At 34.1% G+C, this 22057-nt stretch overlaps 1 protein-coding gene across 1 annotated transcript in view; it reads left to right on the plus strand.

The window, feature by feature from the left end:
- The window catches only part of Lrriq1 (leucine-rich repeats and IQ motif containing 1), a 116122-nt gene that overhangs the window by 40164 nt on the left and 53901 nt on the right, over positions 1-22057 (plus strand). The window contains exons 16-22 of the mRNA XM_013018788.1: positions 949-1398; positions 3796-3997; positions 9199-9318; positions 18531-18627; positions 19327-19432; positions 19913-20008; positions 20240-20322. Of these exons, the coding sequence (XP_012874242.1) occupies positions 949-1398; positions 3796-3997; positions 9199-9318; positions 18531-18627; positions 19327-19432; positions 19913-20008; positions 20240-20322 (1154 nt within the window). The remainder of the gene's footprint in view (positions 1-948; positions 1399-3795; positions 3998-9198; positions 9319-18530; positions 18628-19326; positions 19433-19912; positions 20009-20239; positions 20323-22057) is intronic.

Here is a 22057-nt window from a genome sequence, read left to right on the forward strand (position 1 = left end):
TTAATGTGTGATTTAACGATTAGACCTGCTGAGTAATAATTACTATCACAATTTAATTAGGAATTAAAATGTTTCTTTCCATTCCAGGACCTCATTGTCACTTTCATTTTTTTACTGTGATTAAATATCCTTGCATTACTTCAGAGGAAATAAGCCAGTTTGTGTTTATATATTAATATAGTTAGGACATATAATGTTGAAATAAGTAAAGTTTCATTCATTAATAACAGTTTCAGTGCTAGGGATTAAACCCAGTGGCACACGCATGCTAGGCAAGTCCTTCACCATTAAACAACATCGTTATACTTGAAATAAGTAAAATTTGAAATAAACTATGATAAATTGAAATAAACCAAGAAAAAAATGTAATCAAGAACCTGGGAGGTTCATGGGAAACATAAACATCTACTCAATTGCTTGTCTTAGAATCTAAAAGATAGGGATTAAACAGTTGTTCAAGAGAATTTCATTTATGTCTTGAAATATTTGAAATATGGATTGTTTTTCCAGAGAAAAATAGTAATAAAAACTTTCCCATAATATAAGGTCTTTGTTTAAATGTCCAGTACAAATATTTGCTGTGGCAAATGCGAATGTAGAAAGCATATCTATTTTATAAGTAAGGTCTTCAAATTTAGGCCACCACAATTTCTGATGTTTATTATAATCAAAGCATGATTTTTTTTTCTTATTTCTGCCAAAAATACCTTCAATAAAAATGACCCTAAAATGTCCAGGCATTTTTGTCTGGACTGATACATAAGTAAACTTAACAAATAGTTACAATTTTAAAATTAGATCAATTTTTGAGTAAATAGCTACAAATAACTCACATACATATTGCAGTTACTTTTAATGTTCATCTCTGGCATATAATAATCTATACAAGTTGTAATGTTTGCAGATATAATTCTTATCATTAAATGTTGTTATCATGTGTTTGTTCAGGGATATATTCACTTGGGATTCTGCAGAAAAACTCCATATTTCCTTTAACAAGTTGATGGCACTAAGTAATGAATTCAGAGGTAGACATGAACATGGAGATGTAAATGTGACCAAGAGAGACAAATCAGAAACGCATCCATATCATCCCATCCTACCAAACAGTGACAGGGCTCTAGGAAATGTTGTCTCCCAGTCTCATGCAAAAGAACACCAAGCAGAAGCAACAGACATTCCTAAGAAATTGACTGACACTCATTCTAGCCACTCAGCCTCAAGCTGCTCTTTCTCCGTTGAAAATATGGAAAGAAGAAATAAGCAAAGAGTAATAGACCAGAAGAGAGAAGACAGCAAGATAGACAGCATCTCCACCAAAAAAAACCCACTTGTGGAAACAGTAATGAAGAATTCCCTGCTGAGTAATCATCAAAACACTGAGCAGGATTCAAAAATGTAAGAGACATAAATCACTTTGCTTTATGGATGTTATGTGATTTCAGTCAGTATAACCAAATAATGACTTTGTAATATAAATCACTATACTTCATATTAAGTTCCTGGAAAATATTTTCATGATATGTGCAATTATTAATCACACTACAGAATACTTTTGTTATATTTTAACCTGTTCACATTTAATTCTTAGTCTACTTTAATTGAAAATGAGTAAATGTGAAATTGTTTTTCTACTTTTAAATTTTTAAGTAATTAAAATTATTTTAAACAAGAAGTAGAATATACATTTTAAAAACATCATGCTCTAAATAGTCAGATTTTTCTTTCTCTTTTTAACAGATACCTTGACCTGTGCTTACTATTTGCATATTGAACTAGTAAACATTTAATATGCACATATGCAAGGATTTGAAAGTGCTATAATTTTATTTGCCTCAACAACTCTGTAAAATGGTAGAATTCCTTGTGATTAATAAATCACATTAATTAATACATCCCTTTACAACTATTAAACAGCTTTAGAAAATGGCTGGCTTTAATTATTTATTGAAATAAAAAAGATTGGTTTTTTTTCTTGTCTATCAATTCTTTATTCTTTTGTTCTTTTAACATACTTTCCATGCAAGAACAGAAAAGCTGTGCAATTTAGTTTTCCCCTAAAATGATTGGTACTAAAAGGACATAAGTCCAGGTCACTGCTACTTTCCATCTTCCTTTTTTAGGAATAGTGTAAACCATGTTTCTTTTCAAGTAGCTATTTTAACTTTTAGTATACTAGAACTGAATTTATTTTTAATGTAGAAATAGCATTAATATGTTCTGACTCATATTGTACTGTTCACTTACCTGATTCCTTAATTGCATATAGTCCAAAGATTGCCCATTGAAATTTTATATGAACAATACTTGGAAGTTTTGCTTAATGATGAATAAAATAGCCAAATGATATTAAAAACTAAAGCAAGAAAAACTGACAATATGTGGTACACTACAGACCCAAGGAATAGCAACAGAAGAATGAAAATGTAATCTTATTTGCTGAACCTGGCAGGTCTGTGATTCAGCGAGACTCACTGGAAGTTTGTATAGAAATTTCCCAAGCATGGTTTACCTTTTCATGCTATGGACTTTTTTTTTTTCTGTCGGTGGTAGGGCTTGAACAGAGCACTATCCCTCAGCTCTTCCAGCTCAAGGAAAGCGCTTTACGGCTTGAGCCACAGGACCACTTCCGTTTTTCTGGTGGTTTATTGGAGATAATAGTTTCATGGATTTTCCTTCCTGGGCTGGCTTTGAACCACGAACCTCAGATCTCAGCCTCCTGAGTAGCTAGGATTACAGGTGTGAGCCACCGGTTGCTATGGACATTTTTAAATTATAATTTTTGCCAAATAATAAGAGTTGATGATGGTGATGAATTTCAATAAGTATATTAGAATGGGGGGAAAGGTAATGTCATATCTCATACCTTTTATCACATAATGCTGCTTTGAAACAACAGCATGAGGAAGGAGAATATTTTATTGATTTTGGTAGTTATACAATGATTGAAAATCATTCTATAATCATGGGTTAACAGAATTCTTTTTCCATTTTTTTACTAAGCTAAATTTAGGAATTTGAAGAGAAATTAAAGAAAAACAATTACCTGTGAACTGTTCTTTGATAATATTCCTCAGTATTCTAGACCTGTATAATCTTTATGGAAATGGAAAATATTGCAATTAGGAAAAGTGAAATTTTCAAACACACTGTGAACTCCCTTATAATCAAAGTACATTTTGATTCGAATCCTACTGTCATTGTTGTGTGGTTTGGAAGGATTTAGGGAACTACAGCATTGATGAGTTAAGTACCTGTAATAGGTAATAGCCCAGGAAAGTGAAAAGCCCAGGACAATGGTAGAATTTCCTCCTGGTCTTAGAATACTGTGATTTAGGGAAGAGAATCGGGTAAGGAATTCTTAGCTTCCTTTCTCTTAGGATGAAGGAAGTGTCTTTCTCTTCCTCACTATGGCCGTTTCCTTATAATGACAAGAAATCTCACTGTTCTTTGCAAATTCTGCATTGATTGTTCACATTTCTCATCCCTCCCTTTTCTTCTTTCTGGACCCAGTATCTTCACTGTGAAGCAAAACTACTGACCATAATGTCCCCTTCTGAAAAGAAATAAAACTCTTTTGTACTGAAATCCCTGTCTAAACTACACGCCCATTCCCTCTCTCAGATGTGAAGTTGCCCATACTAGTTTTTACTTCTATGACTGTATCTAAGCAAAAGGAAAAACATTATTGCTCATTTTTAAATAATGTTTTATGTGTTTCTTATTAAAATGTAGAACTTCTTACCATTGCATATTCACACATACTAAACCTATGTTCTTTCTATTGTTCTGTAGTACAGCAGCTGTGATCATCCAGGCACACTGGCGTGGTTGCATCACACGCAGAAAGATCAATTTCTCCACAAAGCCACACTGTGCTGCAACAGTACCTACACAAAATTTCTTCATCAATAACCAGACCTTTTTAAAGAAAGGAAAAGAAGAAAATATTATGACTATTCAAGAACAACGGGAGAAGGCTGCTCTTCGTATTCAGGTAAATTTCAATTTCATATAATATGGTTAGTCATAAAAGATGTCTTAACTATCTCTTACTAGGTTATTCTGTATAAAAAAAAAAACAGCCCAGACACAGTGATTTATGGTTACATGGATCTGGTTAGTGTTCCCAAGGACATGTAGGCTAAAGGTTTGCTATAGGTTGGCTGTAGGCTTCTTAGAATCTAGACAGAGGAAACAGTATTTAAATACAAAATAGATTGTATCAAGGCAAATCACTTCATCCTGTTTAAAACCTCTCAAATGTGTCATTAGTGAAATTGGCTAAGCTTTAACTAGCCAGAGCAATTCTCATTTGTCCTAATTGATAGCTTTTTCTAGAAACCTGTTTTTTAAAATGCGTATGGTAAAGTTCTTCCAATATTTATTTCACCCGAAAAGTAAATGGAGTTGTCTCAGTTTTGTCAGGACCAGATTTTAAAGTTAATTTTACCTGGATTATATTCCTATTTTTGACTTATTAATTCTTCATAGTTTTTACATTTTTGATAAACACATCAGGAACTGTCCTAAGCTTGGGAAATAAAGCTCCAAACAAACTAGCCAAAATTCCTGATGGAAGGATCCTAATGGAAGAAGCAAACATAAACTAAATAAATACGTAAAATAAGAACTATAGAAAGTACTATACCACAATTTAATGACAGCAAATTAAACATTTCCTATTTCCCTTTACGACTCATCCATAAGACCTAACAAGCTTACATTTTGTTGAGATGTGTGGTTGATAAATATGTTAGCCAGTGATAAGAAAGTAGGAAGAATATAAATTGGATGGGGGTTGTCAAAAAGAAGTTTATAATTTTAGATAGGTTGGATTTGGACAACCACAAGAGGTGAGATTGGAGTGTGAGATTAAGACATTGGATATCTGACAAACGAATATTCTCAGCAAAAGGAAAATCAGATGTAAAGACCTTGACTTAGTGGTGTGCCCAGAGTGTTTAAGGAACAAAATACCAGGATGGTTGGAACATTATAAAGTAGAGATATAAAGGATTTACAATCGTAAGTTATTGTGTAATACACTGATGTTCCTAATGATATAAGATATTGAAGGGGATGTGGTGCTGAGGCTCAAGTGATAGAGCCATAGCCTTGAGCTGAAGAGCTGAAGGACAGTGCCCAGGTCCAGAATTCAAGCCCCACCCCAAGACAGACAAAAAAAATATTGGATGGCTTTTAAACATAGATTGACCTGATCAAGTAGGATCTACTTCGTTATCCTGACAAGTAATGATGGTATAGACCCAAAGTGTTAGCTGTGGAATAGTAGTCAAATAGAATGTAGTATGGTAAGACTATCACATTCCACATCATATAATGACTTCTGTTGAAGGTATGTGTGTGTGTGGGGGGGGAGTGTGTGTGTATGTGTGTGTGTGTGTGTGTGTGTGCATGCTTCAAAGTAGATACTGAGAGTGCTTGGCTGTTTGTGCATAAAGCTAAAACAAAATCTTAATTTAAGAAAAAATGTTGGGATCACCTTTTCACTCAAGTTCCTAGCTTTTACCATTAAGTTCTTAGGGTTTGTTGTTGTATGCGTGCTTTATTTTATTTCCCTTCCTTTTGTTTTTCCTTCTCCTTCCAATCCTCTTCCCTTTCTCCCTCCCTTTCCCTATTTGTTTTTCTTTTCCTTTACTTTGTGTTGGTACAGAGGCTTGAATTCAGGGATGCTCACTCTCACTTGGGTTTTTTTTTTTTTTTTAACTTATGGCTAGCTCTCTATAACTTTAGCCAAAACTCTACTTCTGACATTCTGACATTTTACTGGTTAATTGAAGATTTATGGATTTAATTTTTTTTTGGCCTGGACTAGCTTTGAACCTCAATTCTCACATATCTTAGCTAAGATTATAATAGGTGTGGGTCACCAGTGCTCAATTTAAAACCAGAGTTTTAAGAATTACCTTATGGTTCTAATAGTCTGCATTTGACTCTGCTTAAATTTTTTTGTACTGTACTCCTCTTGAAACCAGTGCATATACAGTTTTAACTTTAGGATTGAAGGTAACTGATACAAGGAAACTACTAGAAAAAGAGAGAAACCTTACTTATCATCTCAGAATATGTCTGCTTCCTAAGGAATATAGATGCCATGCAGTGAAAATCCACCTGCCATTACTGAACAAACAGTACATTTTTTTCTGCATTAATAATAGTTCGTGGCTATTCAAGTTCTGCTTCATTCCTTTCAAAGAGAAGTTTATTACCTTATGAAGCTGTCTATTTGATGACAAATACCTCTGCTGGATATCCTTAATTGAGCTTTGGGTCTCTAATAAAAGGCAGCAAAATCCAGTATTTTTAATTTAGGATGAGTCTTTTATATGTCATGATGTTCAACTCATTGAATTCAAATTAGTTTTCTACTGTGCATAGTCACCTAGTGTCTTTTTCTTTTTTTTTTTTTTGATCGGTTGTGGGGCTTGAACTCTGGGCTTGGGCACTGTCCCTCAGTTTTTCAGCTCAATGCAAGCTTGTGCCACAGCGCCACTTCCAGTTTTCTAGTGGTTTAATAGAGATAAGAGTCTCACAGACTTTCCTGCCTAGGCTGGCTTTGAACCACGATCCTCAGATCTCAGCCTCCTGAGTTACAGGTGTGAGCCACTGGCACCCAGCTTCACATAGTGTCTTAAACCCTCATCTTAAAATATAAATTTTAGACTGCCTAAGCTCCTGGGGGGTTGAGCCTCAGCTTTTGGAAGACCAAAATAAAAATTTCAATATATATATTTCAATATATATATATTCAATATATATATATAGAGAGAGAGAGACAGAGATGGAGACAGAGAGAGAGAGAGAGAGAGAGAGAGAGAGAGAGAGCTGGAAACTGCTCATCACATTTCATTTTGTTGTTGTTTCCTAACAGAAAGACTATATTTCTCAGCTTTCCTTGCAATTTTTTTCTTACCCAGTTTTTAGCCCTGCTCAAATAAAAGTAGGTGGATGATAGGCATACCTCTTCTATATCTTCCTCACAAAATCTCCCACAGACACTCCCTCATAGTATTTTTTCCCCCTTGGTGGTCCAAAACAATTAGAAAGCGGGGGGGGGCATCTTTGAGGTAGAAGTGGCTGAAAATCTGGATACCTGAATCACTTCATGTCAAAATACTGTCCCACTACCTTTTTAAAAACCATGTAGTAGGGTAACAATGCTCAATAGGAAGTGTACTCATTACCTTGCTCATGTAACTGTAACCCTCTGTATAGTATCTTTACAATAAAAAAATAAAAAAAACATGTAGTGTTTATTATGTGACTAAGAAATGAACTTGTACTTTCTGGATTTATCCATTAGGGAAATCATGTTACTGTAATAGAAAGGATATATTAGAGAAATCAATAAAGATCAATGTAAATATCTTTTACAGAAACATGTAGAGATCATTGTAAGTATGTAGGAAGGGAATTTCAAATGTAAATAACAAATATGTAAATATATATATAAACATATATATTTTATATTCATTTTTGAGATTTATCAGAATTTACCACCTGTGTTTTTGAACTTTATACAATGTTAACAGGAATTTCTTGATACAGTTAAATATAATTGCTGGAATTAAAGGGGTAAGGAGAAAAAAAAATAAGTGCTCAGCTAGAATTATAGAGGAAAAGAAATCAGGGGAAATAATAGTTAATGAAAGCCCATCATATGACATTCGGGTGCTTATCAATGTATATATTTTTTTCTAATTTATATAGAAAACAGATTTATTTTATTAATTGCATTAAAATGAGTTTCATTATAACATTTTCATACATGCACGTATTTTCATAGTATTTAATGCTCTCATTTATAATACTTACTTTTTCATTTTATAGAAGATTTTGTGGTTGATTTAAAGTGACACAATATCATAATTTGAATTAGAAACCTATAGGTTGAGTAAAAAGAAAGATGTGGTCATTGTAAGTAGAAACATAGTTTAAGTAGTAAGATGATTGGAGACAGCAGCCCCTTCTGGCTCTTAGACTCATCATACACTTTTCTAGGGAGGCAGAAATATGTCTGTGAATGAAGTCTGCTGCGAACATATTTTCTGAGATGATAATACTATCTTTACATTTCTTACTTCTTACTTTGTCTCTAGTAAGGTTTTCTTGGAGGAAATTGTAAAATATATTCACAGAATTCAAGCTTCTATCACTGGATCAGCTATTGTGCTCTGAAATTTTAGTTTTTAAATTAAATTAGTAATTATACTTTTATTTTTAATAATATTATCGCTATTCTTTCGGGAATACTTATATTTTTAAGTGGCATGAATCCATACTTCAATACATGTTTTTGTACTGTATGAGTTCCTTAAATATTAATAGGAAAATCCACAAAAGAATAGCATGCACAGTTTATCTTTACGCATCTGTACACTTTATATATCCTGAAGCTCCAAAGAGATTCATAAAGTTATTTATTTATTTATTTAAATTTATTTATTTATTTATTTTTATTGTGAAAATACTGTACAGAGGGGTTACAATTACATGGGCAAGATAATGAGTACATTTCTTATCAAGCATTGTAGCCTCCTCCTTTATTTCCCCTTCCCATCCCTTCCCATCCTCCCCCTGCTTCCACCCAATCCTCCTCCCTAAAGTTATTTTTTTAAGATAGTTTGTATTTGTAGTTATCATAAGGAGAACTTCCTTACTCTAGGATTCTTTTTTTTTATTTGAATGTTTTTGTTTGATTGCTGTCTGATAAATTTACTTTAAAATGAAATTAACTGTTAGAGGCCACATTATCACCTCTTTCATTTGTCCATTTTTATATACTGTCATTTTCCTAAATGTGTTTTGACTTATTTTGTATATAATCATTTGAAAATTAGCAAAATTGGCTTTTCCATGTATCTCTTTCTTCTCAGTTTAGAATGGGTCCTGAAGGAATTGCCAGATAATTGATTGGTTGACCTACATGTAAAGTTGAGGGAGTTTTAAAGATTCTTTTCTGCTTACCACAAAGAAAGTCTCCTGAGATTTAGACACATGCAGTCATTTAATTTATCTTGCAGTTTTAAGTGTCACATAAAGTTCAAAAAACAGATTATTGAGCCATTAAACTAAGTTTTAAGATGTTTTATCTTCCTAATGGGATAACACAGAGAATCTGGTTTGAGGTTTGATCTATAACCCCTTATAACATAGTTTAAATTTTTTGTTTAGGCAGTTTGGAAGGGCTTTATTTTACGAAAGAAACTGACAACAGCCCTGAAGGCAATTGAGAATGAAGAATCAGATGAAGACTATGAAGAAATAGATCTAGGGGACTTTACATTCGACGAAGTAAGTGCCAACTACAACAGACAGATATTGCCCTTAAAATATGTTCAGTATTCTATGTGGAGATATTTACTCTAATTATTATTATAATTTGGGGCTTAAGTGACAGTTGGAAAAGTATGTTACTAATTTACTAACATCCTCTTTGTTGTTCTATAAGCTCATATAGTATGTAAAGTAGTTATAGAATATACAACACTTGTATAGGATACAAGAATACTTCCGACCCCTTGTTTCATGTTTACTAGAAGTAAAAGTGATATATGACCACAGTGCAATTATGAGGCTTAGGGAATTCGCACTGATACACTTCCATGGCCCACTTGACCTTATTTGATTATGCTACTTATCTCAATCACATCATCTTTTAGTAGGAGATTCAACCCAGGATCACAGTTGCAGTTTTCATCTTCCCTTATTCCCTTTTAAATTAGAATAATTCCTTGGTTTTTCTGTATTTGTATGAGATATTTAGTAAGTATAGAAGTCCTCTTTACTTACTGGGAAATTTCAGAAATGACTAATTGGTCATTTTGCTGGGCTCCGATGGCTCATGCCTGTAATCCTAGCTATGCAGGAAGCTGAGATCTGAGGATCAAAGTTCAAAGCCAGCCAGGGCAGGAAAGTCCATAAGATTCTTATCTCCAATAAACCACTAGAAAACTGGAAGTGGTGATGTGGCTCAAGTGGTAGAGCACTCCCCTTGAGCTGAAGAGCTGAGGGACAGCACCCAAGCCCCATGACCGACAAAAAATGACTGACTAAAAAAAAAATTGGTCATTTAAAAGTTATTGGTTTTTAAATTACTCAGTCCCCTGAGTAGCATGATGAATTTGTATAGCACCATCCTTAGTTGTGCCTGGGGACATAAATCATTTCTTTGCTATTTTTCCAAATTACTTAAATTGTGTGTATTTGCTGTGAGTAGCTACTTAGGAGCCATCTCATTTTTTATTAATATGTTTTTATTGTGAAAATACTGTACAGAGAGGTTACAATTACATGAGCAAGGAAATGAGTACATTTCTTATCAAGCATTGTTGTCTCCTTTGTTTCCCCTTACCATCTCTACCCTTCCATCTCCCCTCCCCCCCAAAAAAGAGTTTTTCGACATAACGTCTTGTACAACTAATTGTTGCAATGGGTCCACCTCTATCCCTATTTAAACAATTTGTTTTTTCCCTTCCCCTCCACAAATTATACCAACATCAAATACAGTGAAAACAGGGGTTATACCGTGGGGGGAAGGACATACAAAGCGACAAAAGAATCATCTTATAAATATGTTAGGAAAAATAGCAAGAAAGAAAACCCATTTGAGTCCTTATCTTGGGGTTCATTTCACCTAACATCAACTTATCTGACCATTCTGCTTGTCTCAGACATACACTAGTTATTGCAAATAAGGGAAACCATGGGACCTATGTTTCTTTAGGCCTGGCTTACTTCACTTAATATAATTTTTTCCAAGTCTTTCCATTTCCTAACAAATGGGGCAATGTCATTCTTTCTGATGGAGGCATAGAATTCCATTGTGTATATATACCACATTTTCTTGATCCATTCATCTACTGAGGGGCATCTGGGTTGGTTTCATATCCTAGGTCTTCTTGACATAGGCTGAAATTTTCTTAATAGAGACCCAGAAACACAACAAGTCAAAGAAAGGTTGGACAAATGGGATTGCATGAAATTGCAGAGCTTCTGCATGGCAAAGGACATAGCTAGCAAGATCAGTAGAAAGCCCACAGATTGGGAGAAGATCTTCACTAACCATACAACGGATAAGGGTCTCATATCTAAAATATACCTGGAACTCAAAAAATTAAATTCCCCAACAACAAATCCTCAAAGGAACAACTTCCCAATAAATAAGTGGGCTAAAGACTTAAAGAGAAACTTCTCAAAAGAGGAAAGAAGGATGGCCACATGAAGAAATGCGCAACCTCCCTAGCCATTAAAGATATGCAAATCAAAACAACATTGAGATACTACCTCACCCCAGTTAGAATGGCTATAATCAAGAACTCTAATAACAACAGATGCTGGAGGGGATGTGGACAGAAGGGAACCCTACTGCATTGTTGGTGAGAATGTAAACTTGTTCAACCACTTTGGAAAGTATTATGGAGGTTCCTCAAAAAACTCCACATAGAGCTGCCCTATGACCCAGCAATCCCACTTTTGGGCATTTACCCAAATGATCACAAACAAGACCATACTAAAGCTACCAGCACAACTATGTTTATTGCAGCATTATTTACCATAGGAGCCATCTCATTTATCAAGACAACAGCTGAAGGCTCATGGTGTTTGTGCTCAACTAATGTAGTGTCCACAATTTGGGAATTAATTTACAGTATATTGATAGGGTTGTTGTATTTTTATGTCTTACCCTGAAAAATTTATAAATTAAACTTCATCATATATAAACCTTATATATGATAAAATATGAATATATACATATGTGCATGCTCATATCAATATATATATATATATGGGATTTGATATTACCCAAAATTTCAGTTATGCATTAGAAGTCTTAAAAACTAGCCTCACTGAATAGCTGCAAGTTTGAAGTGTAATTTTATGGCTGTACAAGACATACGGTGAGAATTTTGACAATACTTTTCGAATTTCAATCAGGAGACAGTGTCCCTGTATTTTCTTAGTATGTTAGCTATATGAACACCTTTGAAAACAAAGTCTCACGAATCATTCACAAATATAAGAGACCTATGAAGAACTGTACCTTGCTTCTGTGAGGTGCAATTTCTCAGCACACACCACTTGGGTTGCTACTTTGAGTATAGGATCAGAGCTCTGATGCCAATCTTCAGAAGCAGACAGGAAGAAAACACTATATTGGAACTCCTCCACTACAAAACAAATGTGTAAACTGTCACAAGTTTGGCAAATGTTGATAGCTTCTACATCAGTAAAAGTATCAGGCAAATCAGTGACTCACTTCTTGCTGTTACTAACAAGGTATGAAAGTCCTTGCTGTGAGCATCTGTGTGGAGAGCCCAGACAGTTAAAGAGTAGCTTTCATCTGTTAAAGGCCTGAGTGGTATGACTTTGGTTGAGTGGAATGAAGCCATTGGCAACAGCCAAAAGAAAGTCAAATTTCTGCTTATGTTCAACCATCAATGATCCATGTACAAGAATTGAGGAGAACCTGGAGTAACCAAGGTGTCTTTAAACTAGTAGTAACTTTGGTTCTGGCAGTAGAAGAGATAGGCTCCCAACGGACAGCAGCAATTTTTCATGTTAAACTGGTTTGCCACTGAGTCTCATTTGGTTGAGATTTCCTTTAAATTTTACAAATTACGAGTACAAAGGGAGCTAATTGTGATATTTACAACTCATCTGCAGTATATTTTGATCAAATACATTCCATTTATATTATTTTATTTTTATACATATACTCACTGTTCTTCTATTGTAACTGCTCATAACCTTTCCTTTCCTTTTAGCAAGTGAAGTTTAGCCAGGGTCTTCCCACTTTGTTAGTCATTGAATTCAAGACTTGGAATATGAGACTATAGATCATTAGTCTTCCAAAGCTAGTTATTTCGCTTCTAGATGAATTGACTTTGATACCAAGGATGTGGCTCAATGGTAGAACACTTACTTGGTATGTACTAGGAGGCCATAAGATCAATCCCCCTCCCAGCCCCCACCACAGGTCCAGTAAGAACCTGGCTGCTTTTCAATAGGAATTTGTGCAACTTATCTATCCACGGTGCCAGAAATATCAAAAATCTATGGCCTTAATGGATGCTTCCAGTGAAACCCAACTCTATTTTTCTGTATGTTTCCACTGACAAATTTATCAGCCATAGAGATTTTTATCATCTGTAGTACTAAATGAGTATTGGGCCTCTATTTTAATTTTTTCTTTTTATTTATTTTTGTAATTTATTTTTATTGTAAAGATACTGTACAAAGGGGTTACTGTTACATGAGGAAGGTAATGAGTACACTTCCTATGGAGCATTGTTACTCCCTCATTTGTTTTTCCCCTACCATCCCTTTCCTCCCCCACCTCCCCAACTTCTCCCTCACTCTCTTCCGCCCCCCCCAAGCTGCATAGTCTTGTACATCTTATTGTTACAATGAGTCAAGCTGTATCCCTATTTCAGCATTGTAGTAATGAATGACTCAAGGTTTGTGGGCAGATTGAGAATTATGTATTCTTCCACAGCAGATGGCATCTAAATATGGAGGAAAAACATTGGATTTCAGAAGGGTTCACATCAAGCCCTGCCCCACCAGCCAATCTCCGGACCTTGGCATATCACAAGAGAATCTGTCCCACTAGAAATACTCTATCTTGTCATTATTGCCTTACTGGGATAATGCCCTCTAGCACTTACAGAATGGAAAAATCTTGTTAACAAATCACTTTTGGGTATTCAAATGTAGAAACAATAACAATAGTAACCTACATTGCCTGAAGTAGCCTACTTACAAACTAACATCATCTCCTCCTTCTGTGGTGAGCCAGGTACAAACCTTAGCAATTGAATCTCTGTATGCTGAATCAAAGGGTTTTGTTTGTTTGTTTGTTTCCTTCCTTGAAAATTGAACTTGGCCTGTTCCAAGTATTCTACAACTGAACTATACCCCCCTTCTCTATGATACTTTCTCCACATTTGCAGTTTGTCAGCTTTGGAAACATCCTTAAAATGATAATATGGAGAGAAAAAAAAGTTACCAGACATGCAGATGTGGGATATACCCATGGGACATTATCTCTTGCCATTAAGTGCCTTAGAGAGAAATTATGTAATAAATATTTACAACTAATAATATATAAAATCAAATACTTTTCTTGATTTTTTTAGTTCTCAGCCATTACATTGTTTAAAATGTATATTTTATTCACAATGAAGGAAAGGAATGAAGAAATATTAGAGCAATTCCTTTTTGTATAGTAAAAGTCAATTTGGGCAGAAAAGGACAGTGTTAGGAGAGGGTGGGAGGGAAAGGTGAACATAATAAAAGAGAGATCAAGTCATTACTTTCAGAATTTCTGAGATTTATTCAACACTCACTGATTTGAAGCTTGAGACAAGCCTGGTTCTTGGGTCAAGTTAGATATTGCACAAAACGACATGTAGACCTATTCATTAACAATGCTATGACAGCCACTCTATTTGATAGCTTTGTTTCTCTTCTTGCCAAGTTGAATAATAGAAGCATGCTTTCTTCTCTGACCAGAAGCTGCCTGTCCATATTTCTGATCACATGCTCAACTGTGAACCAGAATTTACACAAATATTCAAGTTCATTTTCAACATATAAGTAAATCTGGTAGCAGTTCCTTTAGAAATAGATTGCTTTCCAGACCCAGAGTTGTAAATTAAGGGATAACCTGAACAGAAGGTTTTCTTACGCAATAATTAAATTTTGTATGAATGTACAGTGACAAGCATAATATAGTCATATATGTTTTTAGAACAGTAGTATGTTTATAACTCTTAACCAATTCCTCCTAGCATTTGAGATTTTATTTCCCTCAATGTACTAGAAAATGCCAAGTATATTTAATATTAGTAAGCTTGCATTCATACAAATCAGTGGTATTGGCTATATGTTTGTTATGACTGTATTTTGTATTAAATCTGTTTCTAGAAATTTCCAAGACAAAGTATCTAAAGAATTATTCTGGCCCAGATGCCAGTGGCTTACACGTGTAATTCTAGCTACTCGGGAAGCTGAGATCTGAAGATCATGGGTCAAAGCTAGCTAGGGCAGGAAGTCTGTGAGACTCTTATCTCCAATTAACCACCCGAAAACCTGAAGTGGCGCTGTGGTTCAAGTGACAGATGCTTGCCTTGAGCTGAAGAGCTTAGGGATAGTGCCCAGGCCCAGAGTTCAAGCCCCATGACCAAAAAAGAGAGAGAGAGAGAGAAAAAGAATTATTCTGGAGCCTTATAAAATTTGTGGACTTACATACAAAAACCACAAGGATCTATTTTTTTCAGTTTTCTGTGTATTTATGTGCATTTCTGCACACAACATGTAAACAACAAAAAAGCAAGGTTTTCTGACTTTAAGGTTTTCAAGGAAGAATACTCCTTTACCATCTGTATGAAAAGGTGAGAGATCACTCTGCTGCAGAGACCATGTCTAGCTGCAGAAGGAAAACATCTGAATTTCAGAGAACTTAAAGAGGAGGTGGTAAGGCAGGTGTTTTAAGGTTTGTTTGTTTTTTTTTAGATAAAAAAAGTCAAGCACCTTGCCTGAAAACTGTAGTCCATTGCCACAGACATTTGTGAGACAACATGTTTCCTGTTGTTGTGTTGCTTCCTTCAGATCTCCATGTCTTCATTTTAGGAGTTTTCATCAGTGTAAAAAAAAAGTCATTTTATTCCAAAAGATATCTGCTGATATTGCTATGACTTAATCTGCATTGTCACTTATTTGCCATTCACAATTTTAATATACAACTCAAAGCTCTGAATCCTATTTGTCACTTTTGCATCAGATAGCATTTTTTTAAAAATATAAGCAAACAATTTAGTTAAATTTATTTTGTTTCCATCATTAGGTAACAAAGCATTTCAGTTCCATAAGCCAATAGGAGTATACTGAATTCATGATGTGGTTTACCAGGTCGCTAACATTAGCAGTTTAAATGTATTACAAATGATTGGCAATATCGTTTCATTTTTTAACAGAGATCAGGATGCAAAATTGGCACCTGCTTCTTTCAATCATTGGCTAGTGTTCTACTAACTGAGCCTTGCCTGCAACCCTTGCAGTAACTTTTTAAAAGTTATTTTTATTAACATCTATTAGTTATACAAGGGAAGTTACATTGTGATATGTCCATACATGTATATGACATGACCTTGATCCCACTAATTCCCTTGCCCACTTTCTTTCATATCCCTTGTCCCTTCTTAAACAAATTCCACTCGTTTTGAGATTCGATTTATGTGCATATAAAATACTTCAACTTCCCTCCAGTGCCTGTGTCGTGACTTCCTTATCATTCATTGTTTTTATTATTTTTATAAGTTTCCCCAAAGTAAAATGGGAAGTGACCTTCATGTCAATTTTTTTATTTATCAATATGATAAATATGATATCAATATGATGTTTTCTTTAATTGTAATGAACCCCCTGAACTATAGCCACTGTTTCTGGACTGCCGTTTTCAAACCTTTTCTTTTCTTCTGTGAGAATGAGAAAGAGGAACCGTAATGGTTCTGGTGGGAGCTCTTTCTCTGATTCTTTCCCTCTCTCACTCTTTTTACCTATATAATGCTGTATTTAGGAATAATACATTATATAATTTTATATTTGGCCAATAAAGATTATATCCTTACTGTGTACAACATGCTTTGATATGTTCAATAACTATGAATTGTCTAAATACTGTTTATTAGCCCATGAAATAACTTCCATTTTTACAATTTCTGTGGTAACTGAGCCATGTTTAAGAATAAAATACAGCCCAGTGCCAGTGGCTCATACCTGTCATCCTAGCTACTCAGAAGGCTGAGATCTGAGGATCGTGGTTCAAAGCCAGCCGAGGCAGAAAAGTCTGTGAGACTCTTATCTCCAATAAACAACTGGAAAACCAGAAGTGGGGCTGTGGTTCATGTGACAGATGCTTGCCAGAGTTCAAGCCCCTTGACTGACAGAAGAAAAAAAAGGATTAAATATATTGCTAGTATAGTTATTATATTAATGAAACCAAGCTCTGGAGCTTATTCTTCTTGTCTAACTGACTATTTGCAACTCTTCAATGAGATACAATTGAGATATGTTAGAATCTCACAAATTAACTGGCTAGGAGTTCATCATTTTCATTTTCAAACAACACAGATTTGATTTGATTTCCTGAGAATACCTAGAATAAAAGTCTGTCATTGCAAGTCCTATTTATAGACAGTTTCATAATTCTCTTTCCAATGTTCTTTTAAAAAGCAATTGAGAAGGGGGGATTGGGAGTGTGGCTTAATGGTAGAGTGCTTCCCTTGCATGTATGAGGCCCTTGGTTCAATTCCTCAGCAAACATAAACAGAAAAAGCCAGAAGTGGTGTTGTGGAGCAATTGGTAGAGTGCTACCCTTGAGCTGAAGAGCTGAAGGACAGTGCCTTGGTCCAGGGTTCAGGTCCCCACGACCGACCAAAAAAAAAAAAGGAAAATTAGTGACTTCTCACAATTTTTAATTAAAAATCAAAATATGTTTGCAGCCAGGTGCCAGTGGCTCTTGCCTGTAATCCTAGCTACTCAGGAGGCTGAGTTCAAAGCCAGCCTGGGCAGGAAAGTCTGCGAGACTCTTATCTCCAATAAATCACTCGGAAAACTGGGCAGCACCCAGGCTCAGAGTTAAATATATATATATATATATATATATATATATATATATATATATATGCACACACACAATTATATATATATATGTTTGTTCCCCTTATAACATTTTAAGAACAAAATAGCTGTTCATAATTTTTCCACAAAGATCCTCAGAAATTTATTATAGGCTTAGACAATACAGCTAATTAAATTTCATGATTATATCTTAAGTATAGAACACTGTTAACTATGAAAAGGCATAATACATTTGAAAATTTATAAATGGAATAGAAATGTTTCAAGGAGAAGAAAGAAAAGGTTAAAAAACAAGGATTTCAAATTTTAAGCTCAAACGTATCTTCACATTTGGAAAGAATAATGATATAAGGAATGATGTTGAATATATTTCTTCACCCACTACCATGGTCCTGTTTTCCATCCACTCAGAAATGTTGTGATTTTTGAGGGTAAAAAAATGAATACTAAGAAAATGTAGCTTATTTTCAGAAAAAATGATATTAATGTTGATGCATAATTGGCCCTAACTTGCATTATAAAGAGCTAAGTGAGGACTTTTTTAGACTTGACTCAGAATCAGAGTTATTAACACTTAAATACATAGAAAAAAACTGCATCTCATTTTTAGAGCACCCAAATACCAAGTTTTCACTTTGTTCCAAACATGGAGATGCAAAGACTTAACCTATTTTGTAGGGTGTTTGCATTAAATAGATGTATGTAATATCTTCTGGAATAATGGCAAGTAATAATGTCATATAAATGAAAATCCTAATGTACTTTCTCTATGCGTATAGTATAGTAGGGAATTTAAAAGCAAGCTTAGTAAAATGGTTGCAAACTAAATTTTGAACCTTCTCTTGTCATTATTTATGCAGGCTGCCTCAGATAAAGAATGGCTAGCTGTAGATTCAACCCACTTCCCTTCACAAACACTGCTCCTCCCAAACCAGCTGCATTGGCCAAAGGTAACATGTCATGGAAACTTCTGAGGGCTCAATCTTTGCTCCTTTCTTAAGGTTATGCTGCACTGCAGTGATTAATAATATGGTTTATTGACTTGAAAAACATAATTACTTTTAGAAGCTTTGGACTTCCTCCTCATCCCAGATGTAATTTTTCATGTAGCTTTTCTCTCACTTATTTCTAGGGTTTTTTCTTCTTCTTCTTCTTTTTCTTCTTTTTTCTTTTCTTTATTTTGGATTTCTTTCAACACTTTATTTCACAGTAGCAAAAAGAAAAAAAAGATATGCCTCAGCTGCATAGTTGGCAGACTAAAATCACTAGTTGACAGCACTTTAAAAATACCAAAATATGCAGTAAGAGGGCAGCAGCTGAAGATTCTCAGTCAGAGGTCAATGGTCTGTAATATCTGTGATTTATTTGATAATCTTTGAAGTTTTTGTTTTCTGAGATTTTTTAAGATCTTCACAATTAATCATTTTATACATGTGAGCTACACTTTTTTAAAATAAAATATATTCTTCACCCTTAAAACAAAGACCTTTTATGTTTAACCCAGAAATTATATTTTATATCATTTTAATTTTATGTTTCTCTTTTGAGGATCCTCGATACTATGCGAGTAACAGGATAAAAATGCTAGAACTTTTCAGCTTGCTTTATGCTAATTTATCCATCTAATTGTTTTTTTTTCTGACCAGAATTCTGTAGCCTTGAAACATGATGATGCCCCCCTTAATTTTCCAAGTTATGCTGCACAAGCAGGGCCATGTCATGAGAAAGAAAATGTGTTTTCACACACACATTTAAATAGCAAGTAAGTTGAATGTTCTTTTAAGGATCAACTGCTTTATAACAAAAATAGATACAAATATGTTTAGAAGATGGCATTTCATGTTTTAAAAAATCATGTTTTTATGGAGTTTGAAGTATAAGGGAAATGTGTGAAATCGATGTACTAAAGCAATTTGCAAAGCTTTTGGCTTGGAAAAAGTTAATCCAGCTAGCTGGTGTAAACAAATAGATCTGTACTGGTTTGCAGGTAGATTTAAAGATGAAAATAAAAATCTCAGCGCTACATTGCTTTCAGCAATAGGAGTGAAATATGCCTCAAGTAATTGTAATGTAAACATTTTAAATTAATGGCAGGCTTTTTATTACTTTTCAAGATAAAGCTCTTCTGCAACTTACATGGATTTTACTTCCAAGTTTGAAACAACATAAACAGCTTGTAGTTTTTTTTTAAAGTGCTGATATGCTCTGCTGATCCAGTTAAGTTATTTATTTCTATTGCCAGATCAGAAAACAGTTCTTTATCCCAGACATCTGAATCAAGAACAAGTAGGAAGAGCTTGCTAAAATCTGAAAAAGAAGAGAAAATTTCAGAAGAATGGTATGCAGTTTATTTTACAAAAAAAAAACATATTAAGAATGTGTCCAGGGGAGATATTCTTTTAGTATTAAAGAATATTTTTACTGTTTTTTAAGAAGCTAAGTATTAAATTAATCAGGGGTTTGTTTTAAGAGAGTGTAAACTTATTTTAGCATATCATTCGGTCACGTATGTATACTGACATATATCCCTACATCTCAATATGTCCTGGATATTTTTATCTTTCACCAGGGGCTTCAAGGACATTTCTACTGCACAGCAAATGCTCAAGAGGGCACAGAAGATGAAATCAAAGAAAGTGAAGAAAAAATTAGGTGAGTGGTTAATGCTCTTCGAATAATAATTATCTGCTATATTGAAGATAAGTTCTTTTATAATATATTTAAGATTATGTTTAATAAGAGCAGAAATGAATGCACAGATGACTATGTCTAAAGATAATGATTTGAAAAAGCTTAACTTTTAGAGAATTGCATTCAATGATTTATTATACTCTAATTTTCTAAAAAACAAATCCCTCTCTTATCTACTTTGCTATGGGTTTTGCTTTCTGCTGCATACTGTGAGAATATATTTGAATTAGTTTCTGACCTGTTTTTTTGGGGAAAATGTTGAATCTAGAAAGCATCTGTTTCATGTGTTTAATTGAGAGTTCTTAAATGACCTCATTATTCAATAAATACATCAGTTTTGTGGATTTTTGCTATAAAGACTTCACAACTTGATACCTTGGAAAAGAAGCATAATTTATGTTCTTTATGATTATGAAGAATTTGGGAACCATTCAAAGGCATCCTTTCCCTTATCCTACTTGCCAAGACAGTCTTCAAAGCATTTGACTTTCTTTGGACACTGCTCATCATTTAAGCATAATTACTTAATACAAGGAGCAGTTTATATATGCCAAAGCAGAGAATGGGAAGTTATTATTCAATATCATAACTTAAAATGATTTGTAAAGTATTTACATATTGCACAAAACTTTCCATTTTCTTTTACCTTTCTAAACTTATGCCCATATAAGCTCAATATAAGAAACATGAATTCTTAAAATCTTGTTTGTTCATCACAAAATTAATTTATTCTTATCCTGTATTTCTAGTTTTTATACCAGTATAAATAAATATTCAAATGTCTTATCCTGATTGTGCTTCCTATTTATCATTTTAAATTACTAATTCAATAGAATTCTAAAACCATATTTGTATGATCATTTTTAAAAAGGATATAAAGCAAAATGTTTATTTCCAATGATTAATTTATCACTTTGGCTTATCATCAATTGGCCATTGATAAATCACCAGTGATTCATTTCATTCCTTCGTTGATGTTATACAACAGACCTTAATCTCCTTAAGATAACACATTTTATTGTATAGTATAGTTTTTCTTTTTGAGATAAGTATTATACTCTTTGATATTACTTATTTTTATTGTGCACCAGAATTTTTATCACAATTAAAATACAGAAAAAATGAAGCATTTTACAGGAAAACATAAATCATCACTGAGATTTTATCTGCTACCCTCTCATTTTACAAACTCCAACCGAGTTCATCAGAGTTCTGTGAACTGAGTGCTATCTGGTGCTTGCAGATGCAACCCGATACCCCTAGCAATACTGAAACACTGTCATTTCAGGGATATGGGAGTCAGTATAGAAAGTAAAGGTAGTCTGAAGTTGTCATGTCCAAAACTAGCTTTACAACGTCGGTGGGGGGGGAAGGGGGGGAAGGAAAAGGATTGGGATTGGGGGGAGGGGGGAGGCTGGGAAGGGATGTGAAGGGTAAACAAAGGAGGAGGATGCAATGCTTGGTAAGAATTCTTTTATTTCTTTAACATCTATTTCTTCCTATCTTCAAGACTTTCCAAAAACATAGCTGTTTTGAAAATAAGAGAAAATTCTGAATTTCCTGGGACAAATTCAAATATCCAAAAATTAAAGTGTTTTAAGATGTGACTCAGCTAATATTGTCTCCATGATGATTACCTAGTTATATTCAACAAACTCGCTAAATCTATTTTAACAACTCTATTTTTTACTTCTTT

This window comes from Dipodomys ordii, unplaced genomic scaffold, assembly GCF_000151885.1.
Source record: "Dipodomys ordii isolate 6190 unplaced genomic scaffold, Dord_2.0 Scaffold3, whole genome shotgun sequence".
NCBI classification, from domain to species: Eukaryota; Metazoa; Chordata; class Mammalia; order Rodentia; family Heteromyidae; genus Dipodomys; species Dipodomys ordii.